This window comes from Protopterus annectens, chromosome 1.part1 (assembly GCF_019279795.1).
Source record: "Protopterus annectens isolate FY-2018-M chromosome 1.part1, PAN1.0, whole genome shotgun sequence".
In the NCBI taxonomy this organism is placed as follows: domain Eukaryota; kingdom Metazoa; phylum Chordata; order Ceratodontiformes; family Protopteridae; genus Protopterus; species Protopterus annectens.
The window spans coordinates 1,430,967,368-1,430,983,272 of NC_056726.1; the positions used below are offsets into that span (position 1 = coordinate 1,430,967,368).

Genomic DNA, 15,905 nt, shown 5'->3' on the forward strand with positions numbered 1-15,905 from the left:
ATTGCAACTCTTTACAATCAATACCTTCTGGCAATTCAAAGCCCTCATAGCAAGAGTGGAAGAAGTATAAACTTTCTTTCCCCATCTATCCAAGGCCCTAGCCTCTTTATCTGCAGGAACCAGATTCTTAACAACAGAAGCCTTAACACCTTTAGGCCCCTGGCTAACAGTTTCTGGGTCTGCCCTAGGACTCTTAAAAAGATACTTATGAGCTTCAGGCACCCTGTAATACCTATCCGGCTTAGCAGGAGCAGGAGGCAAAGAATCAGGATTAAGAGAAGCCTCTGTAAAAACATCTTCCACTACATCCAAAACAGGAGGTATAGCCAAATGCCTATGCTGGGGTAAAAACAAGAATTCCCTAAGCCTTTTCCTGGAATCAGAGAAGTCCTGACCTTCCCACTTAAAATGCTCCCTCATGGAATGAAGAGTTTCTGAAAAAGAAAAATCCTCAGGAGGGGAAGCAGAAGGAGTAGAATCATCCACATCAGAATCAGAATAAGGAGAATACTCCTGCAAGTCTTCAGCCGAAGACTCTGAAACATCTGAAGCCTGCTCAAAACCCCCTAGCTCAGGCTCCACCCTAAGTCTCTTATCAGGAGGGGGCATAGAACCCCTAATCAAAGTAATCAAATCTTCTGCCATTTTAAGCATATGCTTCTTGGGCACAGTTCCTGAAGAGCTAGGGGTAACACCAACTGAAGCTAAACCTGGCCTGCCCCTGGGAGAAGCCTTTGAAACAGAAGGAGAGGGCCTAGCCACCCTAGGAAGGGAGGGGAGTATAGTAACCTGAGAAGCCCCCTCAGCCTGACCTGCCTCCTGAGAGGCCACATCTTGCAATAATAAAGTCTCACCCTGGGAACACACAGAAACCTCCGGTGGAGCCACCGGCTCCACCGACACCTCTAAAGAACCGGCGTCCGGTACAGATGGTTCTTCTAGCCTAGGCTTAACTGCTTTGTCCTTGCGCTTCTTCGAAGAAGCGGGCGTCGGAGCATCCGACGGCATTTTATAATTGCACCGCTTCCCAAAGACTAACCTGGCACAATCCAACCTTCTCTTTATAGTGCGTTTATTAAACCTAGCACAAGAGCGACAGCCAACAACGTCGTGCTCAGGCCCTAAGCAAGGGATACACAAGGTATGATAATCTCTATGCGGTATCTGTTTCCCACAAGAAATGCAATTATTGACTTTTTTCTGACATCCGGTAAATCACTGAGGCAAGAAAAAACTAAAATATTCCCCAACGGGGTACTTAGCCAACTTTGAACTCGGTCTGAAACTTCGAAATCGAAAAATCTCAGAACGCCAACCGGCACTTGCAATGCTGCTTCTGCATCGGACCATGCGGCAAAAAAGACTGAGGATATGACGTCGGTCATGCGCATTTGTACCCTGACGTCCTGATGTCAGTCAAATGCGCCTTGACCGACGTCAGCCTTATACTTTGATATTCGGGCCGACCGAGGACAGCGGACTACCCAAGTGTAAGGACTGCAGCAATGTGAGATGAAGAACATCTCCAGCTGTACTTGGTTGCATACCACTTACTCAGAGGTGATCTCTGCCTGACATTCAAGGCCATGTCCAACCCAAAATTGATGGACATGCTCTACCCAAAAAAAAAAATCAAATCCCTGAGAGCCACACCCTCTAGGGATCTAAACCTCACCACAATGATAAATAGGACATGCTGGAGGGATAGATTCCTGTCCCAGAGACTCCCCATGCTTTGGAACAGGATACCAATCTACATTAGGCAGAGCTCCTCACTAACACTTTTCAAGAGAAACCTTGATGAGTGGATGGGAAACAGAAAATTTACCCCGGGGATTACTACAGTGGATCTGCTGGATAGAGGCACAGGGAACTAATGGCTTTGCTGGACAGAGACACAGGGAACTAATCTAAGGGGGCACCAAAAGCCAACACATTCTGGCTAGGCTTATAGATGCCCTAAGGCAGATAGCCTAGTACTTACCTATGAACCTATGAACCTATACATCATGAAAAGGTAGTTGTCAAATAATAAATTTTCCTGAGGACACAGAAACCAAGGCATAGGACTCCCCATCAGAGTCTGTATTATGACACTGATCACAGGAAGTGTAACTCCCCCCTTTCCTGAATGCTAAGATTCTGGAGGCCCAATATTCTTCTTGTTAGGAACTTCTGCAGTCTTTTGAGTTTTTTCAATATATCTAGTGAGATACATGCCAAGTGTTGCATTATATTCTATAATGGATCTAACCAAGGCAGAGTACAGGGGAACAATAACAATAACCTGGATTTTAGAAGAGATGTTCTTGGTGACTAATTGTAATATATAGAATGAATTCCTGACTACGGTAACTACATGGTGATCAAAGAGCCAATGTTCTGGAAGCTGGCACATGGACTCCTCTACACTGTCCATAGGATAGCACACTATAGAACTAGTCCTGGAAAGCTGCAGAACTCCATATGGTACACTGCATCAGTCAAAATCTGGATGAAAAAAGGGCTTTGCAGTCTCCTCATTCTCTGTAGCATCCTGTTGTCTTCTGCTCTCTATCTGTGTTAGAACTCTGTCAGCAGTTGAATCGTTCAGAATCCTGATAGGAAATCATTCTGTTGTCTTCTCCTTTCTTAGTCGTCTCTGTTGTCGCTTCCTCCATCTTAGCTGTTTCTGTGTCTGTTGTCTTCTGCTGTCTGTCTGTGTTAAAATGCTTTCAGCAGTTGAATCATTAAGAATCCTGACAGAAAATCCTTTTGTTGTCCTCTCCTCTTTCTTAGTCGTCTCTGTTGTCGTCTCCTCCATCTTAGCTGTTTCTGTGTCTGTTGTCTTCTGCTGTCTATCTGTGTTAGAATACTTTCAGCAGTTGAACTGTTCAGAATCCTGACAGAAAATCCTTTTGTTGTCCTCTCCTCTTTCTTAGGGTCTATATTAGATCACTGAATGCTTAAAAAAGCGAATGGTGATTGATCGAACTTATGTAAGCGATAGCTTAAAATATTGAAGCAACAGAAACCTGAATTTTTTCCTAGGGAAAGAATTTGTTTGTCCATTTCTCTTGCTTCGGTATTTTCAGTGCTGTAGTGGAAAGTTACGGGTCGGGTTCAGGTACATGTGCGATTGTGCAGATGTGAGTGTTAGGGTGGGTTAGGTGAGTTAGGGTTAGGGTGCGGGTTAGGTATGTGTGCGATTGTGTGGACGTGAGGGTTAGAGCGGATTAGGTGAGTGAGGGTTAGGGAGCGGGTGAGGTGAGTGTGCGATAGTGATAGACTTTAGGGTTAGGGTTTGGGTTAAGGTAAGTGGATGGTTAGTGGTGTGTGTATAGTTTAGTGTAGGGTTAGGTGTCAGATTTTAGATGTATGTGTGTGGATTGCTGTTTGTTTGGTGTGCTTGTGTTGTGTGCATGTGTTTTGGAACAGCGATTTTTTCCCTAGGAAAAAAATCACTGTTCTGACAGTTCGAGATGTAAGCTTTCACCTACATAAGTTCGAGCAATTAGCGTTTGCTTTTTTAAGTGTTCACCATCTCCTCCATCATAGCTGTTTCTGTGTCTGTTGTCCTCTGCTGTCTGTCTGTGCTAGAATACTTTCAGCAGTTGAACCATTCAGAATCCTGACAGAAAATCCTTTTGTTGTCCTCTCCTCTTTCTTAGTTGTCTCTGTTGTCGTCTCCTCTTTCTTAGCTGTTTCTGTGTCTGTTGTCTTCTGCTGTCTGTCTGTGTTAGAATACTTTCAGCCATTGAATCATTAAGAATCCTGACAGAAAATCCTTTTGTTGTCCTCTCCTCTTTCTTAGTTGTCTCTGTTGTCATCTCCTCCATCTTAGCTGTTTCTGTCTCTGTTGTCTTCTGCTGTCTATCTGTGTTAGAATATTTTCAGCAGTTGAACTGTTCAGAATCCTGACCGAAAATCCTTTTGTTGTCCTCTCCTCTTTCTTTTCTTAGTCGTCTCTTTTTCATCTCCTCCATCTTACCTGTTTCTGTGTCTGCTGTCTTCTGCTGTCTATCTGTGTTAGAATACTTTCAGCAGTTGAACCGTTCAGAATCCTGACAGAAAATTTTTTTGTTGTCGTCTCCTCTTTCTTGGCTGTTTCTGTGTCTGTTGTTTTCTGCCGTCTGTCTGTGTTAAAATACTTTCAGCCATTGAATCATTAAGAATTCTGACAGAAAATCCTTTTGTTGTCCTCTCCTCTTTCTTAGTCATCTCTGTTGTCATCTCCTCCATCTTAGCTGTTTCTGTGTCTGTTATCTTCTGCTGTCTGTCTATGTTAGAATGCTTTCAGCAGTTGAATCATTAAGAATTCTGACAGAAAATCATTTTGTTGTCCTCTCCTCTTTCGTAGTCATCTCTGTTGTCATCTCCTCCATCTTAGCTGTTTCTGTCTCTGTTGTCTTCTGCTGTCTATCTGTGTTAGAATACTTTCAGCAGTTGAACCGTTCAGAATCCTGACAGAAAATCATTTTTTTGTCCTCTCCTCTTTCTTAGTTGTCTTTGTTGCCATCTCCTCTTTCTTAGCTGTTTCTGTGTCTGTTGTCTTCTGCTGCCTGTCTGTGTTAGAATAATTTCAGCCATTGAATCATTAAGAATCCTGACAGAAAATCCTTTTGTTGTCCTCTCCTCTTTCTTAGTCATCTCTGTTGTTGTCTCCTCCATCTTAGCTGTTTCTGTGTCTGTTGTCTTCTGCTGTCTATATGTGTTAGATTACTTTTAGCAGTTGAACCATTCAGAATCCTAACTGAAAATCCTTTTGTTGTCCTCTCCTCTTTCTTAGTCGTCTCTGTTGTTGTCTCCTCCATCTTAGCTGTTTCTGTGTCTGTTGTCTTCTGCTGTCTATCTGTGTTAGAATACTTTCAGCAGTTGAATCATTAAGAATATTGACAGAAAATCCTTTTGTTGTCCTCTCCTCTTTCTTAGTCATCTCTGTTGTTGTCTCCTCCATCTTAGCTGTTTCTGTGTCTGTTGTCTTCTGCTGTCTGTCTGTGTTAGAATACTTTCAGCCATTGAATCATTAAGAATCATGATAGAAAGGCCTTTGTTGTCCTCTCGCCTTTCTTAGTCATCTCTGTTGTCAACTCCTCCATCTTAGCTGTTTCTGTGTCTGTTGTCTTCTGCTGTCTGTCTGTGTTAGAATGCTTTCAGCAGATGAATCATTAAGAATCCTGATAGAAAATCCTTTTGTTGTCCTCTCCTCTTTCTTATTCATCTCTATTGTCATCTCCTCCATCTTAGCTGTTTCTGTGTCTGTTGTCTTCTGCTGTCTGTCTGTGTTAGAATACTTTCACCAGTTGAACCATTCAGAATCCTGTCAGAAAATCCTTTTGTTGTCTTCTCCTCTTTCTTAGTCATTTCTGTTGCCTTCTTCAGATTGCACAATAAGGCATGTCAGCATCTTAGCACTCGTATAATTAAAGAATACTTTATTACTTATTTCAAATCCCAAAACCAAGAAAAGTTTGTAGTAAGATTTAAAAAAAAGTTATGAAGGAGGAGTGTTTCTGTACTTTATTTATCTAGACATTTTTATTACTAGGATCATTTTTGAAAGCTAAATAGGATCTCTAGCAATCAGTGTTTTCTTAACGAGTTAAGATTCTGTGTTCTTATACCACTGTTCTTTCTGTCACAACATTTACATGACTAGAAGTATGTTAACAAAACTGTTTCTTTACTAAATGCTTTCTATCAGCTGTTCAATAGCCCTTCATCCCTTGGAGGAGCACCTGCATTTCACTGATTGCATACTAAACTATTTATTTTGGTAACATGCTATTTTACTATTAGTGAATTAACAGCAAATTTAATATTTGTCTTTTCTTATTCTCTTTGAATACAGACACTGCAGGCTATACATTTTAAGTCACCTTTAATATTACATTTAAATATCTCTGCTTTTCGTTACTATAATTCAGTATTTCTGGAGAAATTACATTACATCTGCTCAATGGAAGAATTAGACAATGAGCCTATCTGTTCTGCCCTTTAAAGTACATTTATAATTCTACCTCCCTTACCCTTTGTCTCACTGTTCCATTCCCAGTTGAATCACTCCATGAATTCCTTCCCAGCTACATATTTTGATTCATTCCACAGGTCCACAAACTCTTCTGTGAAAAAGTACTTTCAGACTTCTAAGGAGTAGTTACTATTTAAATTTGCTGCGAGTAACCCCATTTCATTTTTGTTCTTCCTTATCAGAATGACTCAACATTTCCTGGACATGTTCTTGTATACCAGTACTAAACTGCCATCTCTACTGGTCAGAAGGGAGAAAACCTCTAGATCCACTAGGTTCAGGTCATTTTCCTTCCCAAACATTTCATGGATCTGTCAAATACCTTTCTTATTTATTTATTTACATATGTTAACCAGCTAGTGTCCGACTGGGCAAGTCGCCTGCTTTCAGTGGAGACCAGGGGAGAAAAGCTCCAGTGCGGTTACAATCAGTTAACATTCCAAGATATTATGAACATGAAAATTAACAAAAAATATGCAATTAACAAAAATACAAAGGAGAGGAAGTAAAATTTAATCATGTACTCCAGTACTGGTGAAAAATGCAATTGGCAATATCCATATGAATATTTAGTCAGGAAATCATATAGTAAATGTAGTACAGAGATAAACAGATTCAAATAGAGTATATGCAAGTCAGTTTAAAAAAGATAAAGAAAAAATGAGAGTATAAGCACTAGGTGATAAAGGTTCTGACAAGAGGTATGTGAGAGGGGAGTTGTGAAATAATAGGAGAAAAAAATAGCCAGGAGCAATACAGGTTCATAGGTTCATAGGTAGGTACTAGGCTATCGGCCCTAGGGCCCATACAAGCCTAGCCAAAAAATGTACCCTTGCTTTCGCCACCCAAGAAATTTATTTTCCTGTGCCCCTGTCGAGCAGAGCCACAGAAGTGATCCCCGGGGTGAATTTCCCATTTCCCATCCAATCATCAAGATTTTTCTTGAAGAGTGCTAATGAGAAGCTCTGTTTGACATATATAGGTAGTCTGTTCCAGAGTATGGGAAGTCTCTGGGACAGGACTCTATCCTTCCAGCATGTTCTGTTTATTGTGGTGACAAGATTTAGGTCCCTAGAGCGTGTAGCTCAGAGGGATTGGGATTTCTTTAAGTGGAGCATGTCCAACAGCTCTGGGTTTGACATAGCTTTGTATGTTAGGCAGAGATCGCCCCTGAGTAGGTGAAATGCAATGGAGTAAAGCTGTAGTTTTTTGAGACGGTCTGCATAGGGCATCTGTTTGAGGCCAGTAATCCTCTTTGTGAGGTATTTCTGTGGTCTTTCCAGTTGTTGTAGATGTCTTGTGAGGTACATACCAAAAGGGGCATTGTACTCTGTAATGGGTCTAATGAGTGATGAGTAGAGGGGAACAATGACTTCTTTTTTTCTAGATGAGAATCATTTTGTGATGAGATGAGCCGAGCCATGTAGAAGGATTTCCTGACCACTGTGGCGATGTGATTATCAAAGGAGAGACTACTGTCCACCTGTGTCCCAAGGTCTCATCACATTTTCGGCATTAAGTACACTACCAGCTATGTGGTAGTTCATGGGTACATAGTTTTTTCCAAAGGGGATGACAATACACTTTTTGGCATTGAGCTTCAGACCATGGCTTTGACACCAGGTATCTGTCTCAGTGAGGCCCTTTTGTAGTTTGTCCACATCATTAGGAGTTTCAATTATGGCTCCTAGTTTGCAGTCATCTGCAAACTTTGTTGGCCAAAGACCTTATGTGTTGGCCTTCACTTCAGAGAAGTAGATACCAAACAGGAGAGGACCCAGGAATGAACCCTGTGGTACTCCACTTGTCACTGGTCTGATGTCGGATTTGGAATCCGCTACTTTCACAGTGTGGGTTCTGTCCGTAAGCCAGTTGGCAACCCATCTTGTGACATAGGGATTTATACCTAGTTTAGTGAGCTTATCTATAATTCCAGAGTGGGGGATGGTGTTGAAAGCCTTGGCGAGATTTAGATAAGCTGTGTGAACCATTTTACCCTCATCTATGGCTTTAATGACTGCTTCAAAGAAGTCAATCAGGTTTAGGAGACATGATCTGCCTTTTACAAATCCAAACTGGGTAGGGTCCAGAGTTTGGAGATTACCAATGTCTTTGTTTATGAGTTCCACGATGATACATTCCATGGCCTTGCAGACCAGGCTCATCAGGCTAATGGGGCAGTAGTTCCGGGGTCCATCATGGCGCCCCCTTTGTGGAATGGGATAACCCTCGCGGTGCACCATTCAGTGGGTACAAAGCCTGAGGTGAGGCAATGATTGAACATGGTACTTAGGAAGGGTGCCAGTTCATTATGTGTAGAACGCATCCTGGGATATTGTCAGGTCCCATGGATGCTGTGTTCTTGGCTTTGGAGAGTGTGTTTTTTACCTGAGCAGCCATGATTATAGAAACTTTGCATTCTTCCGGTATAGAGATGGGCCCTCTAGGGGGTGAGAGAGGGGTAAAGTTAGCACTGAACCTATCTGCTAGGATGTTGGAAATATCAGTTGGCTCTGTATATTTAGTGCCATTGTGCTGTAACCCAGAGCAGATCTGAATGTTCCCATTTAGATTTTTGACATAGCTATAGAATGCTTTGTGGTTGTTTTTAGAGTCAGTGGCAATTTTGTTTTCCTAACTAGCTTTGGAGGATTTTATGAGGGATTTCAGCTTCTTACTGATGTTGACCAGGGAGTTCCTCCATTCATGGGATTTTACTCTTTTTTGCAACAGTTTCTTTCTTCTGTTGTAGAGTTTGTTTATGGCAGAGGACCACCAGATTGGCTTCCTTTTTTTGGAGGATAACATCTTGGTTCTATTAGGGATAGCATGATCCATGCACTCGTGTAAGTGCTTATAAAGTGCATTTATGTAGGATTTGGCAGTCATACCTCTATTGTCCATCTGCATGGGTGTCATGACGTTTGCCACTTCTGTCTTAAGAAGTGTGAAGTTAGCTTTGGAGAAGTTTTTTACGATGGTTTCCCTAATTGGGGCTGGGGGTGGGATGTGGATGTCTAGGCTGATTAGCTTGTGGTCAGATCTGACCAACGAGGAATTGACCTCTGGTGTGGAACACTGGTTTCCCATGTTGGCAATGACCAGGTCTAGGATATTGCTGCCCCTGGTAGGGGTGTGAATAAGTTGATCCAAGGCATTGGAATTTATGAATTCTAGAGAACGTTGAGCAAAAGAGTTGGTACATGAGTAGTTTTCCCAGTTAATGGTGTGGTAGTTGAAATAGCTCATTATTAGGGTGTTGGGTTATACCCTAATACTTTCCAGTGTATCAAGAAATGAGGAGTGTGAATCCTGGGGTATGGTGGGGGGTCTGTAGCATACAATTTGGATTGCGGTCTTGCCCAGAGTTAGTTGCACTTGGATAATCTCAGATGCATTATGCTGTGCAACTAGCCTGGAGGTGTGGATATCATTAATGAATATGGACATGCCTCCGCCTTTAGTGCTTCTTTCTGGGTTAGGTGGCCGAAAGGTGTGGTATGAGTTGAAGCCTTGTAATGCAGGGGTGCTCTCTGGAGCTTTGAACCAGGTCTCTGTCACTGCACAGCTGTCAGTGTTCTCCATTTTAAGAAGTGCCTCGAGTGAGTGCATTTTGAGGTTTAGACTTCTAGCATTGAGTAGCATTACCCTCAAATTTTGCTTGCTTGTACCTGTTACGGTGGTGAATTTGTCATTTGAACCTTGCCTAAAAAAGGCACTATAGGGGTGGTAAGAGCCTTAGTCAGTATCCAGAATCCTAAGGGCGAAAGGTGCAGGCCATCTCTGGCAAAGCATCGTGGACTGTCGATCATGTCATCCCAGGCAGAGAAATACTGGATCCCCTTAGAATGACGCCAGAAGCTTAGCCAATTGCTGAAGTCAATCATTTTGTCCTTGTACTGTGGTATCATTCTGGGTGATGGCGGGATGCTACTCATGGTTAGGGTCATACCTGCCTGGGATACAAGATCAGAGAGCTCCTCCATGTCTCTTTTCATGTAGTCCAGGGAGGTACGTCTCAGGTCATTCACACCAACATGGACAATGACAGTGTCATATTTGTACTTATTGTGGAGTGACCTCAGTGCATGCATTATGTGGCGGATCCTGGCACCTGACAGTAACTTTCTCCTTGTTTAGTCTAGTGAGTGGAACATCAATGTGCCTGCCTATAAACTCACCTATGACTCGAGTGTTGGGTACGTTGTTATGCCTTATGGGCTGTGGTTGAGTGGCACACTGAGTTTGTGGGCTATGTGTCATTTGGGTTGTGTTGGGGGTGGTTTGCTTGAGTTTATGCTTTGGATGTCCCTGATGCTTGGCAGGTTTTTATTGAGAGCCTCCATGAATGTAGGTGTGTGTTTTGTGTTTCTATGTGTGGGGGCAGAGCCAGTTGCTATTGAAATAATCCTTTAGGGCTTTTTATATGAGGACAAGCTGAGATCACTTTAGATGTGCTTAGGAAGAGTATTCCAGTCCTTAGCTACAAATATACCTAAAATAGTGCATTCTAACAAAAAACCTATGTTGATGCCTATAAGGAAAGAAGGAAGCCTTGCTATTAGAATTTCAGGCTGTAGAATGGCTCAGTCAAGATGTGATGTGACCCAAACTGCATGATGTACTGCTATGGTGATTTCTTGAAGATTTGCTTTTGTGATAAATATACTTGCACACAAACCTAATTTCTTTGGGAGCATTATAGCTCTACATGAGGATACAAGTCTTACCACCATTAGTGTGAGAAACCTCTTGAATATTTTCTTCTGAAATCACTTTGCTGTCTAGAAAACTCCCTTTTCCAGTTTATAACGATGTAAATGACAGTGACCAGAAGAAAGAAATGCCCTTTCCAGCTTATAATTAAGTAAATGATAGAAATCAGAAGAAACAAATACTTTTAGTAATTATTTGTTATGTACCAAAATGTTCTGTTTTAGATGAACTGCGACTAATAAATGGCTCATATCCATGCTCTGGAAGAGTGGAAGTCTATCGTAATAGTGAATGGGGTACAGTATGTGATGATGACTGGGACATAAATGATGCTAATGTTGTCTGTAGAGAACTGGGATGTGGAACTGCCATTTCATCACCTGGAAGTGCTCACTATGGACAAGGAACTGGGCCAATAATGATGGATGATGTAAACTGTGGAGGATCTGAATCTTCACTGAAATCTTGTTCCTTCCCTGGATGGAAAAAGCATAACTGCAAACATCATGAGGATGCAGGAGTTCAATGTGCAGGTATTTATATGTTTTTTAACTAAACTTCTAAACCTCATTCAAATGATCTTTAACTAAACATCTAAATATCTTTCATCTCTGTCCTTAATGTATTTGCAGCAGTGACACAAAACTTATTTTAAATGTATGACTTATTTCAACCACATTCTTAAAGTATATGCAACAATGAGTTCTAATGCTCAAAAGTTTTTCCTACTGTATTCCTAATGTATATATAGAAATGAAGTTGAATGTTCAATGTATGCCTATAAATGGTGTGTTACAGTTATATGTATCAGTATAAATTGTCACTACAAGTTAGCTCAGAAAGTCCTTGAAAACATCCATGGCACAGTCCGCATACCTGTTTAGCAAAGTTAAAATAAATAAATAAATGTAAACATTAAGCTAGATGGTTGATAGATATTTCGGTTGCTATAAGGAATGCTGTCATAGTATAGGCAGTCAAGCAAACCTACAAAGGAGAAGTACTAATGAGCATTAATTTAGAGTACTGGACCTCACGTTATAGTGATGTTTTTGGTTAGTTCCATTTGCTAGGAGGTTATCACGCCTCTTTATGCCCTGCTCTCCTTTATAAAAAAAAAGTCAAGGAGGATTAGAAGAACAGCAGCCCCCATGACAAACAAAACAATCTATTGTCTCCACTCTGTATAAGTAAAATGCATTAAACTGGTCACCTGTTTCACCATAGAGTCAGAAATACGTACAACCCGAACAGTGTGACAAGTCAGTACAAGAGCTGCCAAGTAACTTTTTTTATTCTAGATTTGCAGATATACAAGGTATAATGTTCTATATAGTTGCCAGCTAATGTTATACTGATAAATACAAAAAAAAAAATAATTCTGTGCAACTACCCAACCTCATAATATATTTTGACAAATAAATTCTTTAGTGCTTTGGATGCTGTTGAGAAAAGACACTGAAGTGTTTACAAATATGCTACTCTGACCACTCTGTTTTTTTGTAATTCTTATTTTTTTTCTCCCCTCCCAACACTGTTCAACCCTTGGGATGTTTTCTAAACATTTTCAGCTCAACCAATCCCTAGATCCCCGATTGCTTCTTCTAGGTACCTCTGGTATATCCTTTTTTCAGGCAGAATCAACAATGCCTAACAAAGTCAGCCTCAATGGTAACTCACTTGTAGTCCTGGTGAATGTGGAATGCACTGGGGAGTTGCATGTGAGGAGCTGGTAGCCATCATCCTTAAGGTGGCCTATCAAAAGTTCTTACCATTGTGAGGGTGTAGTGCAATGACATCACAGTCACTGTCATCATACCATTTAATGTAACTGGATGACCTGTGAGGTTTTTGATCTCTAACAGAAGCTGCACAGACATTGAAATTTCCCAGTCCGTCTCCCTGGAATAAGACAGCTGATTGCTGGGCAGTACATACTATTCCTCCATTGATGCTATAGGTGGCTCAACTGCATTCTCTGACTCTGGTCACCAGCGGTGCAAACAGCCAACCTGCCTTTGCGCTGAATGGGCTGAGTGCTTTCTATAATTCTTGGAGTAATGCTTTTTAATACAGTATAACCATAGTATTTAAAAAGTAAATAAAGCAAAGAAATGTGATAATAATCAGCTAAGGAGTTTTATTTTATTGTAATCACCAGTAGCTTATTAATAGCAAAACAGAAATTATATTTTAGTACTATGTATTAAGCTTATGAATGTGATATTCTAGAAGAATTCTAAATAATATGTTCCTGTCTGCAAATGAAATTTTATCAAAATGAGCCAGAAAAGGTAGGCATGTGTACATATGAAAAGTAATCCTTTCGGTGATCTCTCTTGTTGATCACATATCATTGTTCATAACTCCTGTCTGGCATATTGAAGGATCTCATGTATTATGCAGCTGATGCAATACCTAACCTCATATAACCTGCTGTCAGAAACACAACATGGATTTAGGCCACACCAAAGCACCGCTACTATAGTCTACATCATTGTTTCAGTATAATAATCTAACATAAAAATGATGGTCTGCTTGTGTCCACTATGCCTTTAGACTTGTCCAAGGCTTTCAGTACTGTGTCACACCAGCAACTGCTTGTTTGACTGTCCTCATTTGGACTTTCACAATACTCCTTGTTGTGGTTTCTTAGTTACCTATCTAGAAGGCAGCAAGCCATTAAACCTACTCATCCATTCAACCAGTTATTACAGGTGTCCCTCAGAGCTCTATCCTAGGTTCTCTCCTATTTAATACATTTATTAATGAACTCGACACCTCCACTCCACATGCTAGCTTAGTTCAGTATGCAGATGACTCAAATTTAAGTGCCTCCTCAATAATAAATAAGCTCCAAGACATTTCTCAAAATTTTTTCACCTCTGTAGAATTCTGGCTCAAAGAATGAAACCTCCTACTCAACCCCAATAAAACTAAGTTAATGTTTTTACCTCAAAACATTACAAAAATCAAAAGCAATCTTTTACCATAAAGTCAACAAATAATACTGCCATTAAAACTGTAACTTGCAGTAAACTTCTAGGTTTTATAATAGATGATAGTCTCAAATATGACCAGCATATACTGCACACCATTAAATGTAAACACCAGAAACTAGGCTCCCTTAATAGGATCATTGGATTCCTTACAGATACTGCAAGAAAAACTATAGCCACCAATTTCTTATTGCCAACTTTCTTATAAGTTGCTGCTATCCTAACAAGATCAAACAATATTCAAAGAAAGAAACTTGCCTCCAGCTACAATAAAAGGTTCCCTATTAGATGATCGAAGACACATTCTTTCGAATGCATCTTGATCGAACTTGAAAGTGCGAAACGGCAAAATACCAAAATGGCAAATAAGCAAATTCTTTCCCTGGGAAAGAAATCGCTTGGCTGCCTTTGTTATTTTGCCATTTTTGTCACTGTAGTGTGATCTCAGAGTTGATATATTTAAGTGGGGGGGGGGGTGTGGGGGCATAGCACTTTATGTAATGTTTTAAAGATTTTTTTTCTTTTTTGGAACAGCGATTTTTTTCCCTGGGGAAAATACTGCTGTTCTGAGTGTTCGGGATTGTAAGCTTTCACTTACATGGGGTCAATAAATCAGTGTTCATTTTTTTAAGCGTTCACTGATTTAATATGGACCCACAATAAAATACCTAAGTTTGCCACCAATCTTCCACATAGGACCCACCATTGCTATAGCTTAAAGCAATTAAACTATCTTGAACCACACAACTACCTAACATATTCACAACTAACTACAACACACAAACTCATTCATTGTCCAGAAAATTGTCCTTCACCACAAAACATATTACCACCCTACTGCCCAGCAAGGGACCTCTGTTCTAGCAACAAATTCTTATTTCTTACAAATAAGTCAAATAATGTTGCAGGACACTTGTTGTACACCCAATATGTTGCTAAACTCTGGAATAGTATTCCCACACAAATAAAACTCTTAAAAATAATTAAATAGTTTTAAACCACTGCTTAAACAAGGTTTAAGACTTTGTATTCAGTAAACAATACTCTCCAAATACTCTCCTTTAACAGAATATTTTCAACTTCTCACTGAAATAACAAAACAATTTTTATACATGACCGTTGCCTGTACAATTCACTAAGTGTCACGTGGACTTTCTCATTAGTAATTTCCACCTATGTAAAATCTTAGAATGTATAAATACAACTACTGTGTGTGTATATAAATGTAAATAGAAATGTAATTATTCTGGGCTAGCCAAGATGGCAAACTGCTAATAGCACAAACTCTTAGCTCTGCTTTATTTTCTATTTTCTGACAGGATTTTATTATACAAACTTAACAAAAACTTATTTTCATATACATTTTGAGTCAATCAGGACAACTATTTGAAACAAAAATCAAGTTTGTATGTTTTTTCTTTGATTTTTTTTCTATCATTGATTGTTGTGATAGAATGAACCACTCAAAAGTGATCTCTCAAGACAACTCATTGAAAAGGCAACTACATTCTATAATGGACAGTATCCAGGAGCTTTCTGTTCAATTTTATAAACTTTAGATCAAAATGTCCAATATAGAAGTATATTCCAAGAAACAAACAGAAATGTTAAAAGAGATCATAAAGCAGCAATCTGCTCAGATCTCAGCAATGGAAGATACATTAAATGAATTGGATAGAAAAATAGCAGAGAGTGAGAATTACACAGAATTCCTATTAAAACAAAATACTTTGCTTATGGAAAAAGTAGAGTACGTAGAAAGTATATCTAGAATAAATAATATTAGGATATAGGGAATACCAGAAAAGGAAGAAGGAGATAATGTGTTGCATTTTTTAACTAACTGGATGTCTAAAATTATAAATCTACCAGAAGCTCTCTCTTTAGGTATTGAAAGACTCCATAGATCTCTTCTGACTTCTTCTTTGAAGGAAAAAATATCTGGTCCTCAGATCTATTATTGTAAAATTTCTCTCGAGCCAAGTCAAGGACCTAGTACTGAAGACTGCTTGGGCTACTTCTCTGATAAAAATAAATAACACTATCAGGTTTGACAGTAACTAAGCATGTATTCCATTCATAAAAGAATTAAAGAAGCTAAACATCAAAGCTCAACTAATTTTTCCAATCAGAATTAGGATATTTTTACCAGAAGGTCAGAAAACTTTAAATTCTCTAGA

General features: G+C 39.8%; 1 protein-coding gene across 1 annotated transcript in view; it reads left to right on the top strand.

Annotated features, from left to right (window-relative positions):
* LOC122816350 (scavenger receptor cysteine-rich domain superfamily protein-like) overlaps positions 1-15,905 on the top strand; it is a 1,565,493-nt gene that overhangs the window by 43,573 nt on the left and 1,506,015 nt on the right. The window contains exon 2 of the mRNA XM_044089094.1: positions 10,951-11,259. Within this exon, the coding sequence (XP_043945029.1) occupies positions 10,951-11,259 (309 nt within the window). The remainder of the gene's footprint in view (positions 1-10,950; positions 11,260-15,905) is intronic.